Here is a 26,983-nt window from a genome sequence, read left to right on the forward strand (position 1 = left end):
CTCATCACTATTCCCATGAGGAGGATTTGGTGTTGAAGTATCCAGCTGTCCCCTGCCTGCTGGGAGGAGAGTGCACCATGGGGCAAGGAGCTGATGTGCAGAATCCTGGTCATTGCTGGCTGACAGGGAACCCTTTGGAGGCTCCTCCCTCCCCATCCCTCCCCATCTCAGCGGTGCTGAGCAGTGACACTGCCAAACCTGAGGCAGGAGTGGTGACCAAGCACAGTTCCAGTAAACTGAGGTGGCCCGGTCTGGGCTCAGTAACTCCCAGCACATCTGGACATAGCAAATGCAGAAATAAAAATTCTTTTTTCCCCTCTGCTGTTGTTGCAGGGTCATGACGATGAAGTTTTTGTTCTGGAGGCTCATCCCTTTGACCAAAGGATTGTGCTTTCGGCAGGACACGATGGGAATATTTTCGTTTGGGATATAGACAAAGGAACAAAAATTCGCAATTACTTTAACATGGTAAGAAGGATCACAAAAGGTTTGTTTTTTTTCTTTTTTCACAAAACTGGCCTTGAGACAAAAGCAGATTTCATTAAATACCTCCAGAGCCAGTACAGCTCTGAGATCTTTGGTGATCTTGCCCTGTGTCTGCCATTAACATAAAATGTAGACTTTTAGGTGATTGTTCCAGAACATACATTAAAAATTGGGCTGAAATTCCAGGACACAGAGAAAATGTGAAGTTTTACTGTGTTATTCAGTTTAATAAATAAAAGTGTAAATCAGTCTTGAGTGAGATGAGAAATCACAGAATGAGGATTTGGTATGTGTTGGAACACAGGGGAAATGTTGGTGAAAATGCTCTTACAGAGAATGTCTGGTTGTGAAAGGAATTCTCTGTGCTTGGTACAGATTGAGGGCCAAGGCCATGGAGCTGTTTTTGATTGCAAGTTCTCACCAGATGGGCAGCATTTTGCCTGCACAGACTCTCATGGACATCTGCTACTATTTGGTTTTGGATGCAATAAATATTATGAAAAGGTGGGTTGAATGAATTTTAAACTCTTCCCTGTCTTGACCTGATTTTATCTTGGAAGTATTTGTGTTACAATTTATTCCCTCACCCTGCCCCAGACAAAATAATAATGAGGTCATGGAGCAGTTGCTCTTTATCTAATGCAAAAAGATTTAGACAAGTGACTCTATAGATAGAGGAGAAAAGCATTATCTTCTCTGTCCACCTCTCTTGGCCTATTTTATTGTTGAATTTCTGCATCAGGCCTTGCTACATTGGTGATAGGAATCTGTTCTCTGTCATAACATTCCTTGTGCTGATCCCAAGTGTAGGAGTTGAGTTTTATGGGAGCCATTCCAGAGCAGCAAGACAGCTGTAAATGGCCATTGATTTATTTACTGAATTGCTTTTCTTTCAGATTCCTGATCAGATGTTCTTCCACACGGATTATCGGCCCCTGATCCGGGATGCCAATAATTATGTGCTGGATGAACAGACTCAACAGGCTCCACACCTTATGCCTCCTCCATTCCTGGTGGATGTTGATGGAAATCCTCATCCCACGAGATTCCAGCGGCTGGTGCCAGGAAGGGAAAATTGCAAGGATGAACAACTTATTCCTCAGCTGGGATATGTGGCTAATGGTATTCTGTCTGAACCTCATGAATAATACAAGTGTGGCACAGTATTGAGCACCAGCTCCTGGGATGGTGCTGTGGGGATGTATAAATTAATGGTTTAAATTCAATATACAGGTAGAAGAGGGGGTGGGGTTGGCGTTGTGTGTGGAATCAAATTGACTGTAGGCAAGAGTATTCCAAAATCAGTGGATTTTTTCCAGGTATGTGGCAGATGTTTAATTGTCTATTAATCTCTGTAATTGTGGATGTGAGAAACAAAGGAGGAAGGTGAGGAAAACATGGAAAAAACTTCTGGTTTTTAAAACAGTTACTTTTTCTTGTAGACATAAACTTCAGCAAAATGTTGATCCCCCAAAAAAGACTTTCCGTTCTTACCTACTGAAGCATAATTTCTTTCTGCTCTTTCTAAGGGTTTGTGTTTATGTTCTACATGTGGTCTGGAGTTTTAGGATTTTATTGTAACTTCTCTTCTAAATTTTGCCTCCATTTATTACACGAGAGCAGAAAGCCAGCTGGTGATCAGATGTTTTGCAGAGCAGACAAATAGTGGTGCGGAGTTTTAAGTGGGATTATTTCTGTGGTGTTTGGTAATACAGAAATCCATCATTTTATCAGCATTTGTACTTTGTTCTTGTCAAGGTGATGGTGAGGTGGTCGAACAAGTCATCGGGCAGCAAACCAATGACCAGGATGAGAGTATCCTTGATGGAATGATCAGAGAGCTCCAAAGGGAACAAGATCTCAGACTAATTAATGAAGGAGAAACTCTTCCAAACCCTCCCCTCAATAGATCCCACTCTGTTAATGGAGGTCAGTGTCCAGCCTTATCTCCATGACAGATTCATTCCTTATCACAGGGAGGACTGGTCCAAGTGTTAATGCAGTTATGAGATGATGTCTTTGAGGATGCTTTTCTCTCCTCTTCTTGAGCACCTTGTTAACCCCTGTGGAGCAGTGGGATGTTCTGTGGATCCCAACAGAGGAATTGAATTATAAATTTAAGGGGCAGCTGAGGGCACCCAATGGTCTAACTGGGCTGTATCTGATGGCTTGGAGTTATTAGACTGAAATTATTCCTGCTGTAAACCAGTTTCATGAAAAATAAGCATGAAGTTCACTGTATTGTCTTGATATCAGTGCAGAGATGAAACTTCATAGCTGCAAAATGCCAAAATGAAAGCATATAATTAGGGGCTGTCAGTGGAGTACAGTGTTGTGACAGACTAATGGTTTCCTGCTGCAGCACAAGGCTGAGCATCAGTGCTAATAAAATAAACATGTTGCTCTGTCTTAGTGTTTCCTTAGAAAGCCTGAGATTATTCTCCTGGTAAGTGTTCTGCTACTGTGATTTTATTTTTAATACACAAAGAGATTAAAAATTGAAACCACACTCAATCAGAAGTGAGCAGCTGAGTGAGTGCAGCTGATGGGAGGGAGCAGATGCCCAGGACTGTGCTGCAAGTCAGCCTGAGCCTTGGGAGAATTCACAGCTGCTAATAAATCACTTCTAGGTTAAGTGACTGATTACATGTGTTTGAAGTAGATTTCCTGGCAAAACTCATTAGGATTTGGATGTGGAATTGCTTGTGTTTCAATTCAAGGAGTAAGAAAAATACCAGGAAAAAATACCAGGGAAAAATACAAAAATGCATTTTTGCTTTGATCTAAGTTGATATTTCAAAAAAGGTTGCCTAAAAGGCAGCTTCAGCTCACACAAAGTCTTTTCTGCTGCTTAGGATATGTTGATGTGTTGCACAGCTCCAGTTCCCAGTTTTATTTGTGTGTCCCTGTAGTTGTGTAAAGGAATTTCCAGAGTAGTGTGGAAGTCAAAGCAGTTCCCTTCTAGAACTTGCATTGATCAAGGATTTTGCCCACATGAACTGCCCATTTGAGTAGGTTAATTGGAGTGTGTATAAAGTATTTAAATAGCCAGGTGTTTTTATATAGCTTTGCACAACCTTAAATGCAATATTATCATGTGATTTACTGTGGGAATTGTGTTGAGGGATAAATAAGGACAATGATGGCAGTGATTCCATTATTATCAATCTTTGTGCCATCCTTAAGCTTTAAATTGTGAATGGGATACAGGGAAGGAATTCTTCCCTGTGAGGGTTGGGAGGCCTGGCACAGGCTGCCCAGAGAAGCTGCGGCTGCCCCTGGATCCCTGGAATTGTCCAAGGCCAAGTTGGACAGGGCTTGGAGCAACCTGGAATAGTGGAAGTTGTTCCATGACAGAGGCTGGTGCTGTTTGATCTCTAAGGTCCCTCCTAACCCAACCATCCTGTGACTGCAGGATTTTCTTGGTGGTTCATGGAAGTGAAGAAGCTCTTTGTTTGTCTCTCCCCAGCTCTTCGCAGCCCAGGCTTGGACGTGTCCTCCCCGCCCAACGTGGGGCTGCGGCGCAGCGGGCAGATCGAGGGCGTGCGGCAGATGCACCACAACGCGCCCCGCAGCCAGATGGCCACCGAGAGGGACCTGATGGCCTGGAGCAGGAGGGTGGTGGTCAACGAGCTCCCTCCAGGCATCAGCAAGTAAGAGGCTCAGTGGGACAAGAGGTTCAGTTGTGTAATGTGTAACGATCCTTCCGTACTCCTGGAATGATTTTTAAGCGATGCGTCGGATTTGGGGCTGGGTTGTTTGGGTTGTTTGGAATATTGAGATCAGAATGGAGAGTTGAGAATGGTAATTCCTTCTTTTCACAATTCAGTCTTTCTTCAGTACTTCCAATACCACATTTCCCTCAAGTTTTATTTAAAAAAGACTTGAAAATAATTTTAATACATTTGAAAATAATTGCAGCTGCTCAGCGAACAAGTTTACTTCTTAAACTTGTGATTCAGCAGCGAATGGATGGATGCTGCTTGGGGGATTTATGCACAGGTTTCTTAGAGCAGCACAAGTGTTTTAATGGGTATATTAAGGAGGCTGTTGCATTCCATGATAATTTAATGAATATAATGTGTGTTTCTTATGTGTAATTAGGGTCCAGGAGGAATGTCGAGCTGCCAAAGGTGAAATAGAAATCAGTTTATACACTGCTGACAAGAAGAGAAAGCCATCTCACACCTTACAACGGGTGAGTTAATGCCCTGGAAGAGACAACCTGGGTGGGAAGCAGTTCTGAGCACTGAGCAACAAAAATAAGACCAACAAAAAACCCCAAACCAATTTTGTTGAATTATTTAGAAGATCAATAGTCCTAATTGTTTCTCTGGCTCACTGTCTTCTTCCTTCTGTAACTGTGATTTGGCTGTCTATAATATCCAGATAGTGGTAAATCTCTATCCTTGAGGCTTCAGTGGTGGGAAGATGCTGGGAAAGGAAAATTGCAGAGCCATAGTGGGTTTTCAGTTTGACTTGTGGGAAGTAGGGGTGGCAAACTTTTATAAGGGGCTGAATTTATCTTATGCAGAGGAAGAAAAAAAATAGCAGTCTTTCCAAAGACTGCTACTTTATAAAGTAGAATTTCTGTTGAACCAAAAATCTACACCTGAAACATCCACAGTGTGTCAGAGATGTTGTCTAATTATAAAGTGATTTCTTACTGCTCAATTAATTTGAAACTTAGAGATTCAAACCGGGGTGCAACGCTCAACCACTGTAACCAGGCACCTTTTAACTGTGTAACTCATGAGTAACTCCCTGATTTGTTCCTGTCTGTGCTCCTGTGCCCCTGGCAGAGTGAATTCCAGGCGGGAGGCGGCCGATCGCTGCGCAGGAACCAGCGGAAGCGGCAGCACGCGTACCAGACCCGCTCCACCATCGAGCACAGCCAGCAGGGAGCCAGCCAGAACCCCTGTGCACGCCACGAGTCCGACAGCTCCTCTGAGGTCTGAGCCTCCCAGCAGCCTCCAGCAGCTTCCCCGTTCCCAAATCCCAGAGCACGTTAAGATTCCGCATGTCCACTGGAGGGAGGAAGTTTGTGCAGCTGAAGCTTAGTTGGAGCTGGAGCTGCCAGGAGTTGTAGTGGGGGACAGTAAAAATTTAGGGGTTTTTCAAATGTATTCATGGCAAAAGGCAGTGTAAAAATAACATTGGTCCGTTCCAGGATGGGGATGGTCACCTCACAAACGGACAGGGCAGAGGGATTTAACACATCCTTTGTCTCCATCTTGTGCATGGATGATGGAGCAAAGGGGTCCCAGTGCTCTGAGCTGGAGGGCCATGACTGAGAGTAATCAACTCCCAGTCAGCCTTGAACTTGTGTGGGATCTGCTGCTCCAGCTGGATCCCTACAAATCAATGGGGCCTGAGAGAATTCATCCAAGAATCTTCAAAATGCTGCTGATGCCATCACAGAGCCTCTCTTGATTTTTTGAGCAGTCTTGGGAATCCAGAGAGGTTGTGACAGGGGTAGGACCCAGGGAATGGCTGGAGCTGGGCCAGGGTCAGGCTGGAGATCAGGAAAGGTTCTTCCCCCAGAGGGTGCTGGCACTGCCCAGGCTCCCCAGGGAATGGGCACAGCCCCGAGGCTGCCAGAGCTCCAGGAGGGTTTGGACACCGCTCCCAGGGATGCCCAGGGTGGGATTGTTGGGGTGTCTGTGCAGGGACAGGGGCTGGACTCTGATCCTTGTGGGTCCCTTCCAGCTTAGGGTATTCTGTGATTCTCCACACGGGAAGAAACACTCAGGTCATTCAGTCTATGGGATTTGTGGTGTTCCTGTGGCATGTTGGTCTTGGAGAGTAAAGGATCATTTACCTAAATGCCAGGACAGTGTTCAAAAGTAGCTTAAAACAGCTCCTGTATTTTTGGAAACCTGAAACATTTTCAAGTAAATTTAACTGGGTTGTGTTAAACCACTTGCTATTTTGGGATTTCATACAGCACATAGATTCTGGGTCAGGACTTTGATTTCATTTTGCAGTGCTTTGATTTCATCTACATCTGTAGACTGCTGTTGAAAGAGATGGAGTATTGGTATTAATCATTGATTTTGGCAAGGGAAGAACTTAAAATATACCAGATAAATATAACTTGTTCTCCTTAAGGAAGAGGCTGAACATTGTTGCTTTGTAAATGCATTGAAAGTACAGAACAGCTCAAAAAGCTGGGCCCTGGGCGCTAAAATTTATTAATCAAACACTTAAATAAGAACTCATTCTATAGCTCTGATAGAATTAAAATTTACATTTGTTTCTATAGGAGCTAAATAAGGATATAGTATAATATTAATTAAGATATAGGAAGAAATTCTGGATTTATTTCTTTAAAGCTAAACCAGCCCTTGAATACAAAGCTTTCCTCAGGTGACACAACTTGCTTGCAAACAAAAATGATACATTTTACCCTTGGCCTCAGAGTGAATCCTGTTGTTTTCACTACAGGAAGATGAGACCGTTGGCACAAGTGATGCATCCATGGATGATCCTGTGGCAGCCTGGCAGAGTGAAAGCAGTTCCAGGTACCTCCACTGGGCTCTGAATTGGTAACACTGGTTTATTATGGGATTTAAGTAGTGCAGTTGATATTCAGATATTCAAACTTCATTTTGAAGACTGATTTTTAATCAGTTGGCAGAGTGAAAGCAGTTCCAGGTACCTCCACTGGACTCTGAATTGGTAACACTGGTTTATTATGGGATTTAAGTAGTGCAGTTGATATTCAGATATTCAAACTTCATTTTGAAGACTGATTTTTAATCAGTTGGCAGAGTGAAAGCAGTTCCAGGTACCTCCACTGGACTCTGAATTGGTAACACTGGTTTATTATGGGATTTAAGTAGTGCAGTTGATATTCAGATATTCAAACTTCATTTTGAAGACTGATTTTTAATCAGTTTATCATGAAGCATTTTGTATTGTGATTTTTTTTCTGTTCATTTTATTTTCAAAGTCAAAAACAATTCTAAAAAAACTTTTATAAGAAAATATTGTCTTTAATTAAAGAGCTACTTGAAAGAAATCAATGCCAGTTTCCCACATAAATCCTGTACGTGTATTATTTGGTATTAAAGAAGTCAGAACTGGATTTTTGGGGAAGTGCTCTAGTTTTTCAAATGTTTCATGCATTTTTTTGCTGCCAGTTCTTATGAAGTCAGTCTGTGAATCAGTGAGAATTTATGTCAGCCATAGGTGTAGTTTTAATGTGAGTTTCAAACTGATAAAAGGAATTACTGAAATCACATATCAGAGAGCACTTGTTTTTCTTTAAATTCACATGATAAAATTCTGTGCTAATCCTGAGCAGAACCAGGGGAGCAGGTTGAATGTTTGGACTTTTCAATCCACTGTAGGGAAATTTAAGTTTTCTGTTCTCTTTCTTACAACTTTTTTATTATCTACAGTGATTCATCAAGTGACTATTCAGACTGGACAGCAGATGCTGGGATTAACCTGCAGCCCCCAAAGAGACAAACCAGGCAGGCAGCTCGGAAAATCTGTAGTAGTTCTGAAGATGAAAATATGAAGGGAGCAAAAGGGCTGGAGCCAAAGCGAAGGAAACTTAAACAGCCAAGGAAAAAGGTCAGCAAGTGTAATTCTCAGTGTCTTTTGTAGTTTATGAATATAAATTTGGGTTTTAGTGGTTGTTTTCAAAGTAAAAATTTTCACAAATAGGTATAGAGTAAAAAAAAAGGAATTACAGAAATCACAATGTGGTACCAGTGGTACCAAGAAATTTTATTGTTTGTTTTTTTTGCTTCCATGTTTCCCACAGGTGGTTCTTCATTACAAATGCCTGTTTTTTTCTCCCAGATTTATGCTCTTCACCACAGTCAGGTTTACAGCAGGGTGGTTTTGTTGTAACATTATAATGGATCTGTACTGTATTGACATGGTCAGATTACTTTTTCCTGGGTTTTTTTTTTTAAGACATTTAGAATATTTATAAAAGTACAATTTATTTCTTAATTATAGAGCCATAGGCTGGTTTGGTTTGGAGAGATCTTAAAGATCATCTTAGCCCACTCCCCTGCCATGGGCTTTTTACTGATTTATGAAAGTTTTAAGGCATTTTAATGATTTATCAAGGTTTTAATTTTCAATTATATTTATAACAAATCTGTCTTATTCTCTGCTATTTAGTGGAGATTTTGGGAAGGATGATCCTCCACAATTTGCTTTTCCGTGTATCTTACCTGCAGTAACTGCTGCATGATGAGTTTTCCATAGTAATTAACTGTATGCTGAATATTGTGTTGATTGCATTCTCAATTAATGCAAATATTTAACACCTATATGTAACTTACCTCTGTTATGTCCTGCTGTGCTGTGTTTAGAAAGCCAGTGGGCTGCTGTCCCTGGAAGGGGAGCCCAGTGAGGAGTGGCTGGCCCCACAGTGGATCCTGGACACCATTCCCCGCCGCTCGCCCTTCGTGCCCCAGATGGGGGATGAGGTACTGCCCTCAGCAATTCCCACATTCCCAGGGGAATCAGCAGCTCAGCTTGCTTAGGACTGTTCTACCCAGCAACATCTGCAGGGAATTGTGCTCAGGACAGGCCGAGTTTTGATAATTTTCTTAATTCCCAGGCAGTTTGTTGTTCACAGATCCACGTCCTGTGTCCCTTTTTCTGAACAGGTAACTTGGGATTAGCGGGAAAAATTGGTTGTGCATCTTCACCTGCACATTTCTTAATGACCCCAGTTTTAAAGCACAGAGAAGGTGCCACTTTGGGGGCTGATATAAATATTTTTAACCAGAAGAGTGTTCTATGATGAAATAAGTAAGAGTGCAATGTGTTCTGAAAGGGATAAGACCTGGTATAGACTGAACAGAAAGAGCAGAATCAGTAAAATAATTTTCTCTACTTTTCTCTTTTCATTTGATCTTTTTTTTCTCTCTTAATTTTCTCTTTTTTTTTTTCTTTTTTTTTTCTTTTTAGATCATCTACTTTAGGCAAGGTCATGAAGCTTATGTGAGGGCAGTGAGGAAAGCCAAAATTTACAGTATTAACATGCAAAAACAACCATGGAACAAAATGGAACTCAGGGTAAGTTCAAGAGATAACTTCAAAGAGCGGAATGTCTCTGTAATGTTAAACTGACATGAAAAACCAGCATGAAAAATGTAAAGAAAGCATCACTTTAAAATGTTAATATTGAAGTTTTAATTGTAAATATTAAAGTTAGTTTTTATTAACACAAATTCTTTACATCGCTTCACTGGTTTTGGACTTGATTCTCAGGGATCTCTTTCAACACTAATTATTTTTGCTTGAACACTGAATTCATTCAGAACCCAACACTGCAGAGCTGTTTGTGGTTGTCTCACCACTCTACAGTGACCTGAGCATTTGGGTTCTGTTTCTTGTTTTTAATGCTGTGGTAAGAAATAAGAAATCATGGTGTAAACACCTAAATGTGTGCAGGAGTTATCTCAAACACTGGATCTTGCTTTGAATGATCTCCAAAGACTTAATCCACAGTGTTGCCGTATTTTTCCCTGCTTTCCTCGGATTTCATATCAAGAGAAGAGCCCATATATGTGCTCGTATTCACTTAACCCTGCCAGTGGTTCTATTAATGAAAATAATTGCTTAACTGGAAAAACACCCAGTTAGCAGTCCCAGATATTCAGTGATTCCAGCTGTAATTTTCCAAGGCATGATCAGTTTGTGAGGAAAAGGAAATAGCTGTTCACTTAGGATGGGCTTTGACAGGACATGAACATAAAGGCTATTGTGGAATTTCCGTTTTCAGAGGAAGAATTTCCTTTTTCCCCCCTGTGCAAGAGTGAGGGGCCCTGGGGTAGGTCAGGGAGAACCTCTGGTGTGATTAAAACTGGGTTTGTTCCTAGAAACTTCTTAAATAATATGTAGAAATCCTGTTCACAAACCTGCCAAGGGAATGAGCTTCTTCATTTTTCTCTTTGAGGTGACAGTGATTGATTTTAGTATTTGGAAAAGAAAAATTAATGGGTGAAATTACATGTGCTGCAGAATGGAAACATATTTGGGTTTTATTAATATGTTTCACTTTAAAATGGATATTTTTATTGTTGACAAGGTAAAATAATCCTGTTCCATGCTTCTTGCTAACTAGGAACAAGAATTTGTGAAGACTGTAGGAATTAAATATGAAGTTGGGCCTCCCACACTCTGCTGCTTGAAGCTTGCATTCCTGGATCCAATCACCGGCAAAATGACAGGAGAATCCTTTTCCATAAAGTAAGTCACTGGAATGCTGATGACATTCTTCAAGAGCTTTCCTTGCAGAGTAGAGGCTTCCCCTTCCTCCTTTCTTATTTCCAGTGCAAGGATGATGATGATGGCAGTAATGGTTATCCCAAATGCATGGAACTTGTGGACTCTAGTTCATCTTGAACTGTATTTCTGGGTAATACTAACTTTTTTTGTACTTATATCCTGAAGGTATCACGATATGCCAGATGTTATTGATTTCCTTGTGCTGCATCAGTTTTATAATGAAGCCAAAGAAAGGAACTGGCAAATAGGTGAGTGGTTTTTTTTCCATTCCATGTGTTTTGCACTATTTCTGCAGCTGTTTAATGGGTTATAGTGTCTTTATTACATGATGTAAAGGACTATACACACACGATATTGTAAAGATTATTGAAAATTTTTATTTGATGTTTGCTGCAATTCCTGTACAAAAAAAAAAAAAAAAAGGAAAAGAAAAGAGAGAAACTGTTCCAAGGACAGTGAGAGCAGGAGAACCTCCTGATCTGTTGGGATCTGAGGCGTGAGGCAGCTGCAAGTAATTCCCAGAGATGGGCAAGTCCTGCCCTCAGGGCAAGGGCTCAACTCCTGTGGTGAAAAATGTAAGGATGGAAGTAGGATATTCACAAAAGAGGGAGTTGATTCTCTAGAAGGAAATACATAGCAATTCTTGATGTTGTTCTTTTTCTGAATGCAATGTTTGCCCTTCCAGGGGATAGATTTCGCAGTATTATTGATGATGCCTGGTGGTTTGGGACTGTGGAGAGTCAGCAGCCTTTCCAGGCAGAATATCCTGATAGTTCCTTCCAGTGTTATAGTGTCCAGTGAGTATTTCTGTGTTCTGGGGCTCCTACACAACTCAGAGAACTTCAAAAATAGGATCAAGAACCTCAAGAACTAGAAACCCTTTTTCCATTTAAATACATACCCAGACACTTTATTTCCTTATTTAATTTCACGTATTGTACTTCTTATTTGTTACTTGCTATTTATTTATGTTAGAATATTACTTTAATTTGAATATTTTATATATTTATTTAAATGTTATAAATATTTATAAAATTTATTTACTTTTTTATTGAATTTATTCCTAAAGCAACACTTCTGGTATAAACAGCAGTGCAGTGACTGTATAGGAGATACAAGAGGAAAACAGGGAGTTGGAATGTCTTATTTCTAACTGGAGTGACCTTTTAAGTCAAATCTGGTAAAGAAAAGGTGTGTTTATATATTCAGCTCTAACTTGTGCATTTGAATGATTTTTTTAATAGCTGGGACAACAATGAAAGAGAGAGGATGAGTCCATGGGACATGGAACCAATCCCAGAAGGAAGTAAGTGTGTGTTGGGTTCCTGTCCCTGCACAAAGCAAACAGCTCTGGGGCTCTGGATTTACCCTCTGGAATTGTTCCTCTCCAGCTGCATATCCGGAGGAGGTCGGTGCTGGAGTTCCTGTGACCCCAGAGGAGCTGACAGCTCTTCTCTACAAACCCCAGGAAGGAGAATGGGGGGCCCATTCCAGAGATGAAGAATGTGAACGAGTAATCCGAGGGATCGAGCAGCTTCTTTCCCTCGGTATGTTTGGAGAGAAAAGGGGGAAGGATTAACAGTATCAGGGAGGTGGCACAGGACGGAAGAGTAGATTGGATGGAGTGCTGGGACTTGTGTGGAGTATTTGAAATGTACTCAACTAAATTACTGAAAAGAGCCTTTTAAATTTTACATTTCAGTTTGGGGCTTCGCTTCATTTCTTGCAGTGGGGCTTCGCTTCATTTCTTGCAGTGGGGCTTCCCAGTGGGTCATATCTAAAGGTGAAAGAGCAAAACATATAATTAAACCCCTCAAAACCACACAGCAAATCCTCACTAAATGCCCCCACCTCCAAATTCTTTGTAATTGGTTTGTAACCATTTAATAGCACACTGTGCTTTAAATTCCGCCTCTGTTTACACCCAGGACATATCTGTGTTCTTCTTGATGATGTGTTGTAGTATTCCTGTTGTAAATGCAAATGCCACGTTCCTTTCAGTCAGATTGGCTGCTGGCACACAAATCTCAGATGGGATACTTCAACAAAAAGTGCTTTTTCAAGAGTAGGAATAGATGGTACAAGAGGAGGAACCCTGCCCTGTGGATGATGACATTCTCAGCTTTAGATCTGTGTTGCTTTTGCTGAATTCTTCGACAGAAACCTCAGAAATCATGAAAAGGAATCTCGGTATAACATCCCCAGGAGGCATCTAAATGACTGTGGTCTTTTATCTTGCAGACATTTCTAATCCCTTTGCTGTTCCAGTGGACCTTAGTGCCTATCCCATGTATTGCACTGTCGTTGCTTATCCAACTGACCTCACCACCATCAGAAGGCGGCTTGAAAACAGGTTTTATAGGTGAGTTTGGTTTTGTAGCTGACATGTATTGCATTTGTTGTTATGTGGAGCTGAGTGCTGTTTAAAGTCACTTCAGCAACTACATAAGATCAGATTGGCCTTGGGCAAAGTGAGTCTTCCTGAATAATAAATTCTCCTGGCCATGTTGTTAAGGCAAAAGCTGCCGTAGCTGGATCTGGAGTGTTGGTTTAACACCCTGAACGTGGCTCTGTGTTGGAGGCAGAGCGTGTTTGCTTTGTTTCTACCCCTGCCGCCTTTGAGCAGGGGCTTTGCTTGTATTGCAGTTGCCAGAAGGGGACTGAATAATACTGGAGACTGGAAATCTCAGTTTTTCCAGTTAATTTGGGAATAAATAATGTCCTGCTCTTACTTTCCCTTCTGAGGACCACCTGTTTCTGCTTGATCTGAATTCCCAACTCCGTTTTTTACCAAAGAGTCCTTCTGAACATGGAATAAAAATAACATACACTTTCCTCTCCATCCCATTCCTTTAATTTTGTGTATTTCTCAGGAGAATCTCTGCCCTGATGTGGGAGGTGAGATATATTGAACACAATGCCAGGACTTTCAACGAGCCAGACAGCCCCATAGTCAAAGCAGCCAAAATTGTGACAGATGTCCTGCTCCGCTTTATTGGGTGAGTTTGGACCTCACAGACCCCACAGCTCCAATTCCTGGGATCCTTCATTGTGTACCTTGGTTTTTGTCATTGTCCTGCAGAGATCAGAGCTGTACTGATATATTGGAAATCTACAACAAGGTGAAAGCAGAAGACCTGAGCAGTACTGATGAGGAAGAGGAGGTAAGATAATTTTCTTCCCTTTTAAAATTCAGCACATGAAAGAAACCTTGATTTTTGTTGAGTCTTTATTTTATGGATAATTGCACTGAGATTTGGAGATGAGGCTGTTTAGGCTCACCTGGAACAATAAGCTCCCTGAAGTAAAAATGCTTCTTGGAACTGCCTGTCTTTAATCTTCGCTCAGTACACGATGTTTTGTTGGAGGGATGAGTAATGAGGGGAACTGGAAGTGGAGCTGTTATTCAGTCAGAAGGGCAGCAGCTATCCATTGTCAGCGAGGCAGAAAAGCTGATTTCCTTATGTAATTCTGTCATTTCCCATCAGTTTATCCCTGGAGTGAAACATCAGGTAGAATCCAGGGTAGATATCACTGCCTTGAGCTACTTCCCTTTCCTGGAAGATGCTCGCTTACCTTCTCCCCTTCAGTGCAGTTTGAAATGTGCCGTAGTTCCTGTTGCCAAGTGTCCTGTGGTTGTCGTTGGCTGGTGTTTAACCCTTTTTCTGTGGCTGAGGGTTACCCAGACCTGCCTGTGTGTGATCATTCCCTTTGCCTTTAGGTGGCAGAAGTAGATGTGGATTCAGACGCTCCAGGCACTTCCTCTGGGAAGAGACGAGTGAGTAAAATTTCTGCTTTGGTCATTTTTTCTTTAAAATTTGATTTTAAAAATATGTCTCTAGCAGTCAAATTTCTGTGCAGCTGATAAATACAGCAAGGCTGGAGTTGAAATACTGCAGCTTCTTATGGGTTTGAGTGTTATATATGACCAGAAAAGGCAAATTAAACAAATTTGTCTAATTTGCGTCTTGCTGTGCCATCAGCTCTGCTTTAATCTTCCTGAATTTCTGTTTTTAATTGGGGAATGCTTTGAATCAGAATTCTGGGAAATCAGTAGGAACTTCAAAGGAACAATGTGAACATTCTGATACCATCAGCAATACCTGTTTCCCTGCAGGTGAGACGAAGAGTGAAGAGGCAGCCGATGAAAGCCAGTGCTGATGCTTGGAAGGAGCAGTGCCAGCAGCTCTTAAACCTGATTTATGAACGAGAGGACTCAGAGCCTTTCAGGCAGCCTGTTGATCTCTTCTCTTACCCTGTAAGTGCAGCTTCCACATCCAGAATTGTTCCTCCTTTGGCAGAACATCCATGCTGGGCATGGCTCTGTCCTCTCCCTTGATGAGCTGATGTTTTCAGGGAATTATCTGCAACAATTCTCCAAGTAAAAGAATGACTTGAGCCACTGGTTGAACACTGAGGTGATGCTACTGCTGTGGGATTTGAGAGCTTTGATTTTCCTCTTGTGTGTTCTTACAGGATTATCGAGATATTGTAGACACTCCCATGGACTTCAGCACTGTGAAAGAAACCTTGGAAGCAGGAAACTACACCAGTCCCTTGGAATTCTACAAAGATATTCGTTTAATATTCTGCAACTCTAAAGCTTACACTCCTAATAAAAAGTCTCGTGTAAGTAATAAATTTTAATGTTTGTTTTTTAACAAAGATTTTGGCCCTACATGAATAAGACACATGAAATGAAGTCTGAAAAGCAAAGCACTACTTGGTGTAATAAAAATAACCAGGATACACCAATTCTGTGGTTATAAACTTGCTTTGTTCTGTTCTCCCAGATGACTTTTAACATCCATTTTCATCTGGGACGATGGTCACTTTTGCAGCTGTTCCTTGCAATATTTGTAACAGAAAACTGGTCATCAGTTGCTTTTATTTTTTTTCATTAATTTATCCCTGTAAACAAGGTTATAAACTTGATAACTGCACATATTGTGGATGAGGCTACACAAAAGCAAGGCCTAGAAAGAGGACAGGAAAGTGGTTTAAGGATTTTGACATCTAGTTTACAGAAATTAGGACTGAGGACATTTTGGGTTGCTTCTCTGTAGCTCTGTAAGGGTGGTGTAAGGACAGTTCACCAGGGATTTAGTGCAAAAACAAAGGTGAGGAGGCATGAAATCAAATTGTTTTTCCCTTGGTATTCAAATTATCTTAAGGCCCACTTCCATGCTTCATGGAGATTGACAAAGGGGACTGTATTCCAGTAATCCAGAAATCCATTTTCCTTCAACTCTGGAAATATTTTGTACTGTTATTAAATCCTTTTATGAAAACACTTTCTGTTGCAAGAATACACATGGCCCATGGAAGGAAATAATCTGTAAAGAACCTCATAGTGGAACATCACTGTGAATGTTTTCTTTGTGCTACAGAGTCTGAACATCTCTGTGATGGTTTTTTGGTTGATCTTCAGGTTATTCAGCTCTAATAAGCCTGACCATTTTTCCCCACTGCAGATTTACAGCATGACCCTTCGACTCTCTGCCTTATTTGAGAATCACATGAAAAACATCATCTCTGAGTACAAATCAGCAATGCAATGTCAGAAGAGGAAAAGGCCTCGGTACCGGAAACGTCTGAGGAGCAGCAGCAGTTCCCCCTCAACCAGCAGAGCATCCAGGTAAAACAGGGATAGTGAGCCTGGCTGGCAGTGCCATTCCAGAGCACAGGGGTTGATGTGCTTTGGGAATAACCAGCAGCAGTGTTGCTCATTTCCTGATGAAGGTGCTTTTTTGGGAGATAAATTCATGCTCGGTTTGTAGTTTGTAATTCTGGTAAATGAAAGATGATGTGGCTACAAGTGTTCCCTGTGGAGGAAATGAAAGATCAGCTGTCTCTTCATTTTTTAACTGTTGAAGAAAGTGTTGTGTAACACTTCCCTGCCTTCATCTGATGGATTATCTAAGTAAATAGACTTGGTTTTAAAAGGGGAGATAAAATCTTGTCCCTGTAAACTCTTACACCTTAAGCAAACAGTACCGTGGTGTAACTATTTTTAGTGTTATCACACTTAGAAAAAGAGATCACTACAGGAGAAATCAATTTTATATTTGAGTCTTCGGTGATAACAGATTTCTCTCTTCGGGGTATTCTGTGTTTGCAGCCCAAAAGGGAAACAGAAGCAAATGAAGATTCAACCTAAACCCAACCAAAATACCTCACTGCCCCTGACCAGGACTAACTCTTCAGTCTCATCTCATGGTGAGGAAAATCCAGCCTTTCTCTTACAGCAGCTTGTCTGTGCAGGTTGAGTCTTGTCCTCATGAGACACATGCAAAACCTGCCCGTTGAAGGAGCAAGGTCCTGGAAATGTGTTGTCTGTAGGTTGTTTTAGCTGAGTTTAGCTGTTGGGAAGTTCTGGGTAAGGATCGGGGAATTGGGAACCTGGGTCTGGCCATAATAAGAATTATTCCAGTGGCAAAAGCCTAGACTTGCTGTTTATGGGCGTCTCTCCTACAGCAGCGATGAATAATTAATGAAATTAATCCTACTTGGAGTTACACTCAGGAGGAATCTGTCTTTCCATGGCTGCAGAGCAGCTTGGTGAGATTACCCTGACTTGAGCTGTTAACTCAGGACACACAGAACCTCCCCAGACACAGCCCTGTAAACAGAGCATAAAAATCACCCTGTCCCTTAGTGGTGTCCTGTCTGAAGTTTCAGATACAGCAGAAGAACCTCCAGGTTCAGCCACTGGTGAAGAGCTGGAGGGTCAGCCATCTTCGTCAGGCTCAAATGCACAGAGCCGGAGTGGAAATGCCATAGATCCAGGGAAAAGCAGACCAGTCAGGAGCAAATCTACACCAGTGAAACAAGGTGAGAAATTATAAGATTCTGTGCTTTGACTGACTGGTTTCACTAGAGAGGAAAGATCTTGCTTCTGTCTGATGTTTATGGAATTATTGCCTCAGTGTAGCATTGTATGTATTCCTAAACCATACCAAAAAAAGTTGAATTTAGTATACTCCTTTACTCTGTGGTATCTTGTCTGAGGTGTGGAATGCAGATTATTCCATATGCACTTTAGTGAAGTCCTTTAAAATCTCTCCAGATGGAAAACTTGATTGCTCTTAAATTCCTACAGTTGCTTCAAGATTCACAGAAAGCAAACCAAGAGAATCCCCACCCCGAAACCTTCACCTTTTATTAATCAAGATGAAACCAAAGATAAAAAAAGTTTTCAAAAACGTTTAAGTATTTTTCTCACATGCAAAACAAAGTAGTTGTGAATAGAAGGGAGACAGTTCAGGTGTGGTAATCTCTGGGATGAGTTACTCAGAGTTTCCAGCAAGGTGGGCACTACATGGGTGTTTCCTGAACCCTGGAGCCTTTCCCAAGTCCACACTGCTGTGCTGTAGTGGTGCTGGATGCTGCAGGTGAGCTTTTCCTGTCCTGTCTTAAAGAAGATATTTATGTCAGATTCATAACCCTGAAAACATGGAGGGTTTTGGGTCCCAAGCCAGCAAGATACTTTATTTCATTTTCATTTAAGGTGTTCAGCAATCCCAGGGAGCTTTCTTGGGTCATTGATTCTCTTGAGTTACGCTTTCCATTAATATTCCCTGGAGAACATTAATATTCTTCGGAGAACATGCATTTGATAGGGAATAAATTCTGCTTGCAGATTGTTATTTTTGTGTATGTACAATTTTGAAACAGATTTTAAGAGTTTTCCTGCCTTGGCACCCCAGGTAGGATTCACCTGACTGAGTTTTAGATGTTTGTGTCCAACCTGGTCACTCTAGGCTCCTTTTTTTGCCTGGATCTTCACTGAACCCCTGCTCAGGAGAGTTTGCAGTCATTGTTTCCAGATAAAAACTCTGTTTACTTTGATAGAGTTTAGATTTTCCCTTTAGAGCACCTGCTTGTGTCCACAGCACATAAAGGGTGAGGAGCTCCCAGTGGATCATCCCTGAGCACACCTCAGAGGCAGCTGAGGAGAATCCCAAAGGCAACTGAGGCAAATCCCACTTTTTGTGTCCTGTTTGGTTGTGGTGTGATGCTGATGGGGTTATTTTATGTTTGCTTAGATCACTCTCCTGATGGGCCACTCACCAATGGGGATGGCAGAGAACCCCGGGCAGGTGTCAAGAGGAAGCTGCTGAGCGCCTCAGAAGAGGATGAGCACCTGGAGGAGGCGGAGGAAGAGGAAAAGAAGAAGAGAGAATTAAAGGAAAAATCTGGTTTGTCTTCATCAGAAAGTGGGGAATCGGGATCCAGCTCCAGCTCTGAAAGCAGAAGTGGCTCTGATTCCGACTCGGAATCAACCTCCAGAACAGACCAGGATTACATCGACGGCGACCACGACTACAGCAAAGTTGTGCAATCCAAAAAACCCAAACGGAAAATCAAACGGAAACTCGCTGGGGGCAAACGGAATTGGCAGGGCCGAGGGACAGGGAGGAGGGGCAGATGGGGCAGGTGGGGCAGGTGGAGCAGAGGGGGAAGAGGGGGCAGAGGTGGAAGAGGCTGCGGCAGAGGAAGAGGCGGCGGCCGAGGGGGAAGGAGAGGCCGAGGAGGCCGAGGGGCCTCACGAGGAGCCACCAGAGCAAAACGAGCCCGGCTCGCCGACGATGAGTTTGAAAACCTCTTTGGGGGACAGTTTGGGGAGAACGTGTTTGGAGGGAGATTCAGCCGACCCCCTCGGATCAAAACCAGGAACGAGGGCAGGAGAACTGTCCTGTACAACGATGACTCCGACAATGACAATTTTGTGCACACCGAGGATCCTTTGAACCTTGGTACTTCCAGGTCAGGCAGGGTGCGGAAAATGACAGAAAAAGCCAGGGTCAGCCATCTCATGGGATGGAATTATTGACAGATGGAAAACTTTGGAACAATTTTAAAAGAACTTCAATGGCCTTCTACTGCAGGGATTTTACCAGAAATTCTACCAAGCAAGTTGTGCGGGGACTCCACTCACGTTTCACAGTGGTGCTTTTCCATCCTGTCAGTTTGTGTTTGTTTTAAAGCTTCAGATCTCCACACTTCATTGGTCAAAACAAGCCTTAGTCATTAGGCCTTAAATTACAGAAATTCTTCCCCACACACTACGAGTTCATCACATTACAGAGGCTTCCAGCTTCTCAGTAAGAACATGACATTTTCGAGTCACGCTTATGACTTCTCTCCCTCATTTTGTTTTTGTATTATAGAAATAGCACCTTCTTACAGAGTTTTTATGTGGTTTCTGCCATAAATCCTTAGACACAGTAATAATTATAACTTTTGCACAATACACCAATCCTAAAGGCAGCTATAAAATGTTTACAGTTTCTATATTGTAAGAAGGATCTGGATTATTTTAATCTTCCCAGGCCAAACGTTGATGGAATTGTGCTGAACTGAAGTATGCCCATACTACAGTTTTGGGGGTCCTGATGTGCTTTCTATCGGTTCTTTATTTGTGTAAAAACAGTGACAAAGGGTTGGTGCCTTGTAAATATGTAGCAAACCTTTGATGTGGTGTGTCCTATGTGTGCATTAACTTTATTAAAAAGAGAATACTTGAGAAGTATGAATATCTAGACAAAAGGTGCCAAATGCAAAAGTTACTTGCATCTATTTTCTTTTTGTCCTCTCATATTTTTATAGTATTAATCGAGATTGTGCAGCTAAAGGGGTGACTTCAGCATTTGAAAGGTTCCTCCTCTTCAAAGCATGATTTTTAATAGTAGCTCAGCTACCTCTTATTTACAACTACTGGAAACTGAAAAGAAAATAGATGCTGTTATTCAGAGCGTGGTGAAGAAGAGGCGAGAAGGAGCATAGAGGGGTGGAAGTTGTGAGTAGCTTTATCTTCCTTGTGTTGCCATCATGAAAACAAATGCAGTGGCTCTCAGAGTTCTCAGCAGCAGATGTTTGGGGCAGGTTTGGGGTTTGGTTGTGCAGAGGGGCTGCCTGGCCCCCACTGCCCCATGCTCCATGGAAATGTGGTTTGGGCCCGCTGGCCCCTCGGAGGTGCTGAGGGAGCTGTTGCCCCCCAGCACTGACTCTTGTGTCTCAAGCTTCCAGAAGAGAATTCCTGTTGCACTGTGCTCTTGTTGTCCTGGGAAATGTTGACTTGAAATCCTCTGGCAGTGGTAGTGCAGTTGGTGAGGAGATCCCTGCTCTGGCTCTTCGGTGACCTCGGCGGTGGCGTGGGCTGAGCTGGAGGTGAGCGGCCTCTTCCTTCCTTCCTGGGCTCTGGCTGGAATAGATGTGGGATTCCAATTTCCTCCTGTTGTCTGACAGTTCAGAGTCAGGTTACAGAGAAGAGCAAGTCAGAATAGACTACAAAGTTCCAGTGGAGTTTTGCAAGGTTTTTAGGGGTTTTTTTAAGCTTTCATCCAGTATCCTGAAGTTCTTCTGTGCACAGCTTGGTCAATAATTCTGGAAAACCTCAGGCAGCAAAGAGTGACCCGTGTATATTCTCAGATGCAGAAGGAATTTAATTTTTGACTTTCTATATTAAGCACTAGCTATTTTATCTCGTTTTCCAAAAAAAAAATCCTAGTTAGATGCAAAAATGACTTGAAAATAAAAGCAGAGGTTTAGTTTTGTGATGGAGGAGAGTATATCCTAAATTGCTCATTAATATGAGTTTATGGTACATTACAAAAACTACACTTTTAATTTTGTAAGGAATGTTTGGAATCAGACGTAATCCATTGCTGGACTTGATTTGATTTTGATGGGAGGGGGGGTGGGGAAAAAACCAAGTGCAGAGGCTCTCCTAGTTCTGCATTGGGCTTTAAACTATAAACACCTGTCCTATCATCTCTCTCATATATCTGTATATATACACGCATTTATATTTATAAGAAATGTATTATTTGTTTGACTGATTGGTCTTTTTACATATGGTAACCAGGAATAGCATGTATGCATCAGTCCATAGTTGGAATCATATCCCTTAGATCAGTCCTGTGAGCTAATGTAAACACTATGGGTTCTGTCCTAAAGCCTGAAAAGCTTGAAATGCAAAAGAAATGCTTTTTTCCTCTATTTCTGACTGGCCGAAAATCCACTTATTCCTTATTTATTTTGTGTAGGGGTCGGGGAGAGAGAAACCACAGGGGTTCCAAGAGAAATAATTTTATAAGTTGGTGTATTTTAGCAGCAATTAGATTAAGATTAAATATGTTCTTAACTGTATCTTTTCTCTGTACTGTGAAGATACCAATGAAGCATCACTTTGCTGTGGCGTAAGTATTACCGTGCCCCATGACTATGAGCTAGAGCAGGGGGTGCTGGGACTGCAGAATTTAGTGTAAAAATTGAAAAAAAAAGCTTTTTATTTTTTTTTTTTTTTTTTGGTGCATGTGAACCTTTTATAAGCATGACAAATAACTTGGGTTTTGAGCTGTTCTTTTTGCTTGGATTTGTGTCTGGATTCTTTCTCTGAGTTGGGCAATTGATTTCTCATAGTTCTGTGGAATAATTACACTTTCATAGGAACTTGGATGCTCTCAAATCCCAAATCCTATCAGGAGCCACTTACGGGTGTGATAAACTTAGGATGAGCCCCCCAGGTGCAGCAGAAGCAGGATTTAAAGTGATTTAAACCATCCAAAAGTCTCCCTGCTCCTGACCCTGTCCAGCTCCGGGCAGGCTGCAGAGTCGAATGTGCTGTCTTTCCTTGCACTCTCAACAAAAAACTCCAGACTTTGCCTAAGGAATGGGATTTAAGGTCTGATTTTGAATGGGATTCCTGAGGACGAGCAGGCAGGCCAGGGGCTCCTCAGTTCCTGTAGGTGTTTGGGCACTGGTGCCTGTGTTCCCTTGAGATGTCCCATCCCGCTGGCAGATCCCAATCCCAAGCTGCTGGGGCACCTCGGGGCCCTTGGGGACACCTTGGGAAAGGCCCACACACTCCATCCTCCAGAGACAGGGCTGAAATCTTGGGTGTCTTCACTCTCAGCTTCTCCCAGCCCCAAGGCACTGTCCCTTTCTCTCCAGACCAGGGCAGGGATGACAAAGCTTATTTGGCAGTAGAACGTGCTGTTGTCTTGGATGAAGGGAAGTTTTTTCATGGAAAGAGTGGTCAGGCATTGGAAGAGGCTGCCCAGGGATGCGGCAGAGTCACCATCCGGGAACTGAGCACTTGTGGCCCTTGGTGGTTCAGTGGCCGTGGTGGGATTTGTTTGAAGGTTGGGCTTGATAATCTTGGAGCCTTTTCCAACCTTAATAATTCCATGATTCAGCTTAAACTTAACCTGTTTTTTATTTTCTCCATCACCTTTTATTTTCCTCCTTGCCATGCCCCACCTCTCTCCTGTAGTTTCATTTTATGGGCTATTTTTTTATTCTCTTGGAAACTTTGGATATCGTGATGAATATTATTTTGGCTGGCCTGCCAGGCTGTTCGGTTTAATTGAAACCTTTCTGATGGTGCTTGAACTTGGATGGATTTGGGCAGTTTTATCCCTCCTCCCTCTTTCCATCACTCCTTTCTCCATCAGCCAAGCAGAGGCCACCTTCTAATCCCAGCCACCCCCACCCTGCAGACACAAAAACTAAAAATAATTGTGGAGAAATAATTCATGGAGGATTTTTAGCTGTTTCAAATTCTGCGTCCTTTTTGCGTAGTTTCATTTTCCTGGAATGTTTTCCTCAATGTCCATTTCAGCTGCTCCTCCTGTGGGGAAGCAGAAGGACTGAGTGGTTCAGAGAGCATGGAAGAGAGCTGGCACTAGGGGTGTGGCAGAGAGTTTTTAAATTAATTTTAAAATATAAAATATTTGGAGGCTTTCTTGACTCCCAAAACCAAGATGACCCTTGCCAAGCATTTGGAAAAGCTGCTCCTGGGTGTCTCGGGAATGTCTCTGTGCTCCAAATCACAGAATTTTAACATGAGAAAATCAATTTAAATCATTAATTTTTGATAAAAACTTGATTTATTCCATCTTTGAGTGGTGAGCACCAGGGAAAAGTGAACAGTTACAAGTTTAGGGATGTTGTGTCCTGATCTGGAGCGTCCTATCATGGATTTTATGGGTTAAAAGCGTCTTTGTGTGTTTACATGTCTTAATTTTATCTTTTTATTTAAAACCATCCTGCAGAGTTTTATAAAATGCTGATGATTTCCTGAAGGAGTAGTTAACCCTCCAAGGCTAACTCAATATTTAATAGGTAGGGAGCTGTTGTTGTGTTCTTACAATGTGTATTATAGCAAATCCCTGCGCATGAGCGACAGACTTTTCAACTCTTCAATATATCCGAGGTTTACACATGGTAAAAAATCTCCTTTATGTACAGTAAGTAACAGCCTGCAAAATTTAGTCTAAAAACTCATCTTTCTTTAGTCTTAGAAATGCAAGGACCTGTTGGAAGCTTGTACATTTTTACTACTTCGTGTTCAGCCCACAGCGAACTCACAGAACTGTGCTACGAATCCCTGAAAAATTTTGATTTCCAGTGGGAATTGCTGTCACAGCCTTAACTCTAGTGTTCTAAAAATGGTGCTGAAATACATTTTTGTGCGTGGATGTGGATACCTGATCCGAGTCTGGGAGACTTCCAAGGCAAACCAAGCACTTGGAGTTACTGCTCCTGGTAGTAACTGCAGCTGTGCTGGGGAGCTGGCAAATGTGTAAATAGTTGGGAAATAATTCCAGCAGTGGGAAATCAGGAGCAATTCTTCAGTTTGGGGGTTTTCATTGGCAAGCACTGCAGATCTTCCTGGGTTTTGGGTCTGAGAGAAGCTGTTTGGGGGGGGGGGGGGTGAAATCCTGCTGGAATATTCGCAGGTAAAATCCAAATCCGCCGTTTCTCTTCCTAAAATTCTTCCTCAGAGTGGTGGCTGTTTGGGTGTGTTCAGAACTCAGTGTCTGAGGATTATTTATCTGTAGAAATATTAATTCAGGCTCTTCATTCCTCCATGAGTCATTAGAGCAGATTTCATGTAGAAATACCACTTGATGTCGGAGCAAAATTCACATGATTTAGGCTCTCCAGGTCGTGTTCTGGATTTAAAATACTCCAAAAATGCACAAAACTATTAGAATTATGTCTGCTTTCTATATTATTTTTTTTCAGGTGATATTTATGCCCATATCTTCACATCTGCTATCTCAGGTCCCTTTAATGAATACTTCAGGGATTTTGATGCCACATGTTGGCAGACCAAATGTAATATTTATATGCAATGAGCTGTTAGTTTTTTGTATTGTACAAATGTAAATTTGTAAAGATTTTTTTCTAGAGTTTTTTTGAAGTCACTGATGTAATCTAGGATGTTTCATTTTCCAGCTGTGGGATTGTCTTAATAAAAAAAAATAAAAAGAGAAACTCTTACTTTGGTTTTGCATTGCTTCCTGAGTAGGTGAGACATTAAAAGGTAAAAAAAAAAAAAAAAGTAGGTAAAATGGAGGTTTTAATGTGAAAAAAATAGCTTTTTTATGCAACTGGATAATTGTATAGTTTTAATTGGAAGTTTTATAAACTGGATATAGAAACTTTATAAATGGATAGAGAAGCGTTTATACACTGTGAAGGTCTTGAACAGGATGGGATGAAGGCCTTCACCCCAATCACCATCCGATCTGGCTCCAAAATACCATTTTTCTGGGAAAAAAGGATAGGAGCAGCTAATGATTTCTTGGAAAAAGAAGGGAAAAATGCCTAAAAGTGCTGTGAAATGGCTAAAAATGCCATGAAGGGAGCAGGGGAGGAGGAGGAGGCTCTGGGTGAGGACCCTCAGCCACTGTGGGCCACGGGTGGGTTCAGGGGGTGACTCAGCTCCAGGAGAAGGTTGTGCCTGTTACCTACGGGATATTTCATGGGAAACGAGGAATTACTCCTCTGTTCTTGCCCTTGTTAAATAGGAGTGCTAACATTGTTTGAACAGGGATTTTTGGGGGTAGATGGGGCTGAGTTTGTGTAGAGCTGCCAGGGGTGCTCCATGCTCAGCTGAGGGCAGGTGCTGGCAATATGGAATATTATATGGAATAAACTCAGGAGGAATTTCTTCCTGGAGAGGGTGGTCAGGCACTGGAAGGGGCTGCCCAGGGAGGTTTGGAGTCCTCACCCATGGAGGTGTCCACTGGAGGTGGCACTCAGTGCTCTGGGCTGGTGACAAGGTGGGGTTGGGCACAGGTCTGGGAGGCCTTTTGCAACATTAACAATTCTGGGATTCTGTCATTCTATTTTGACTTTTCCCCTCATTAATCTGCTCACTTATTTGACATTTCACTTCACTGCGCTGATTCCAGTGGCATTTCCTCTCTGATGGGAATGAATATTTCCTTTTTAACACGCACTCATTCTCCAAAACCCAGGGACAAAAGGGCTTTTTTTTTATTTTTTCCTTGGCCTTGATGGTTACAGAGAACAAAATTAAACTTGTTTTGCAGAGATGCTGGACCCCCCTTTATGTACATCCATCAGATGGCATTGGAGGGAAGGAATTCCACTCCCTTCAGAGGTGCTTGACCTTTGCTAAACCTCCCATGGCTGTCCCTCTGTCGGTAATATATTGATTTGATATATCATACTTGGTATATACTTTATATCATCATGTTTAGGTCATATGTGATAATACATAATATAAAATACATGTTATAAAATACATTATAAAAAATACCAGAATGGTAGAGAACAACTATTTTTCCTGTGCACTTTGGAAATGCATTTTGTAGCAGTACCTTTTCAAAGGTATTTTTTTATAGATGTCTTAGAACATAAGCTGTGATTTCTGTGCATTGCAGCAGCAAGTGAACTCTGCCTTGCAATGATGTGCGGCACAGCTGGGTCATCCCAAGGCTCATTTCCAGCCTGGAAAACTCCAAGAGCTCTTTTTTGAATCCATGCTCACAAGGAGGCTTCCCGGAGCAGGGAGAGGCCAAGCTTTGGCTCCATCGCACCTTTCCAGCTCACAACAGGAACGTCCCGAGCTCCAGGAGCGTTCGGGCAGCGCCTCAGGCCCAGGGTGGGATTTTGGGGTATGGTGCTGTATGGCCAGGAGCTCCGTGCCCTGTGGGTCCCTCCCAGCTTGGCAGAGACAGTGACTCTGTGTCATTTCCCTCCATTTGGTACATCCAGGAGCTGCGTTTGGGCACACTGTGAGGCCGGTGCCGATTCGGAGCCGTTTCGAAGGCCGGGGGTGCCGAGTGGGCCACCTCCTCCATGCCTGCGCTTACGGGACTTTCGGACGTCCTTGTTTCTGGGTGAATAAAAGCGTCTTTGTGCCGGTCAGGTGTGGAGCCGGAGCCCGTCCCGTGACGCAGGTGCG

The 26,983-nt window shown here is 42.2% G+C and overlaps 1 protein-coding gene across 5 annotated transcripts in view; it reads left to right on the forward strand.

Moving 5' to 3' along the window:
• BRWD3 (bromodomain and WD repeat domain containing 3) overlaps positions 1–20,304 on the forward strand; it is a 45,221-nt gene extending 24,917 nt beyond the window's left edge. For 4 of the 5 annotated variants that reach the window (XM_014255282.2, XM_088062617.1, XM_014255283.2 and 1 more), the window contains 26 exons: positions 334–468; positions 862–990; positions 1,383–1,608; positions 2,245–2,415; positions 3,956–4,139; positions 4,591–4,684; positions 5,289–5,438; positions 6,934–7,010; positions 7,893–8,070; positions 8,826–8,942; positions 9,430–9,537; positions 10,589–10,713; positions 10,918–11,000; positions 11,438–11,549; positions 11,997–12,058; positions 12,144–12,299; positions 12,994–13,114; positions 13,626–13,751; positions 13,835–13,916; positions 14,474–14,530; positions 14,870–15,010; positions 15,229–15,381; positions 16,227–16,390; positions 16,874–16,971; positions 17,428–17,586; positions 18,801–20,304. In XM_014255282.2, the coding sequence (XP_014110757.2) occupies positions 334–468; positions 862–990; positions 1,383–1,608; positions 2,245–2,415; positions 3,956–4,139; positions 4,591–4,684; positions 5,289–5,438; positions 6,934–7,010; positions 7,893–8,070; positions 8,826–8,942; positions 9,430–9,537; positions 10,589–10,713; positions 10,918–11,000; positions 11,438–11,549; positions 11,997–12,058; positions 12,144–12,299; positions 12,994–13,114; positions 13,626–13,751; positions 13,835–13,916; positions 14,474–14,530; positions 14,870–15,010; positions 15,229–15,381; positions 16,227–16,390; positions 16,874–16,971; positions 17,428–17,586; positions 18,801–19,588 (3,996 nt within the window). In that variant the 3' untranslated portion in view covers positions 19,589–20,304. The remainder of the gene's footprint in view (positions 1–333; positions 469–861; positions 991–1,382; positions 1,609–2,244; positions 2,416–3,955; positions 4,140–4,590; positions 4,685–5,288; positions 5,439–6,933; positions 7,011–7,892; positions 8,071–8,825; positions 8,943–9,429; positions 9,538–10,588; positions 10,714–10,917; positions 11,001–11,437; positions 11,550–11,996; positions 12,059–12,143; positions 12,300–12,993; positions 13,115–13,625; positions 13,752–13,834; positions 13,917–14,473; positions 14,531–14,869; positions 15,011–15,228; positions 15,382–16,226; positions 16,391–16,873; positions 16,972–17,427; positions 17,587–18,800) is intronic. The other variant, XM_088062618.1, reaches the window with a different exon arrangement.
• The last annotated feature ends 6,679 nt before the right edge of the window (positions 20,305–26,983 follow it).

The sequence above is a fragment of the Pseudopodoces humilis genome, chromosome 15, assembly GCF_049639895.1.
Source record: "Pseudopodoces humilis isolate 2021_Gansu_Grassland_sample_001 chromosome 15, ASM4963989v1, whole genome shotgun sequence".
Lineage (NCBI taxonomy): Eukaryota > Metazoa > Chordata > Aves > Passeriformes > Paridae > Pseudopodoces > Pseudopodoces humilis.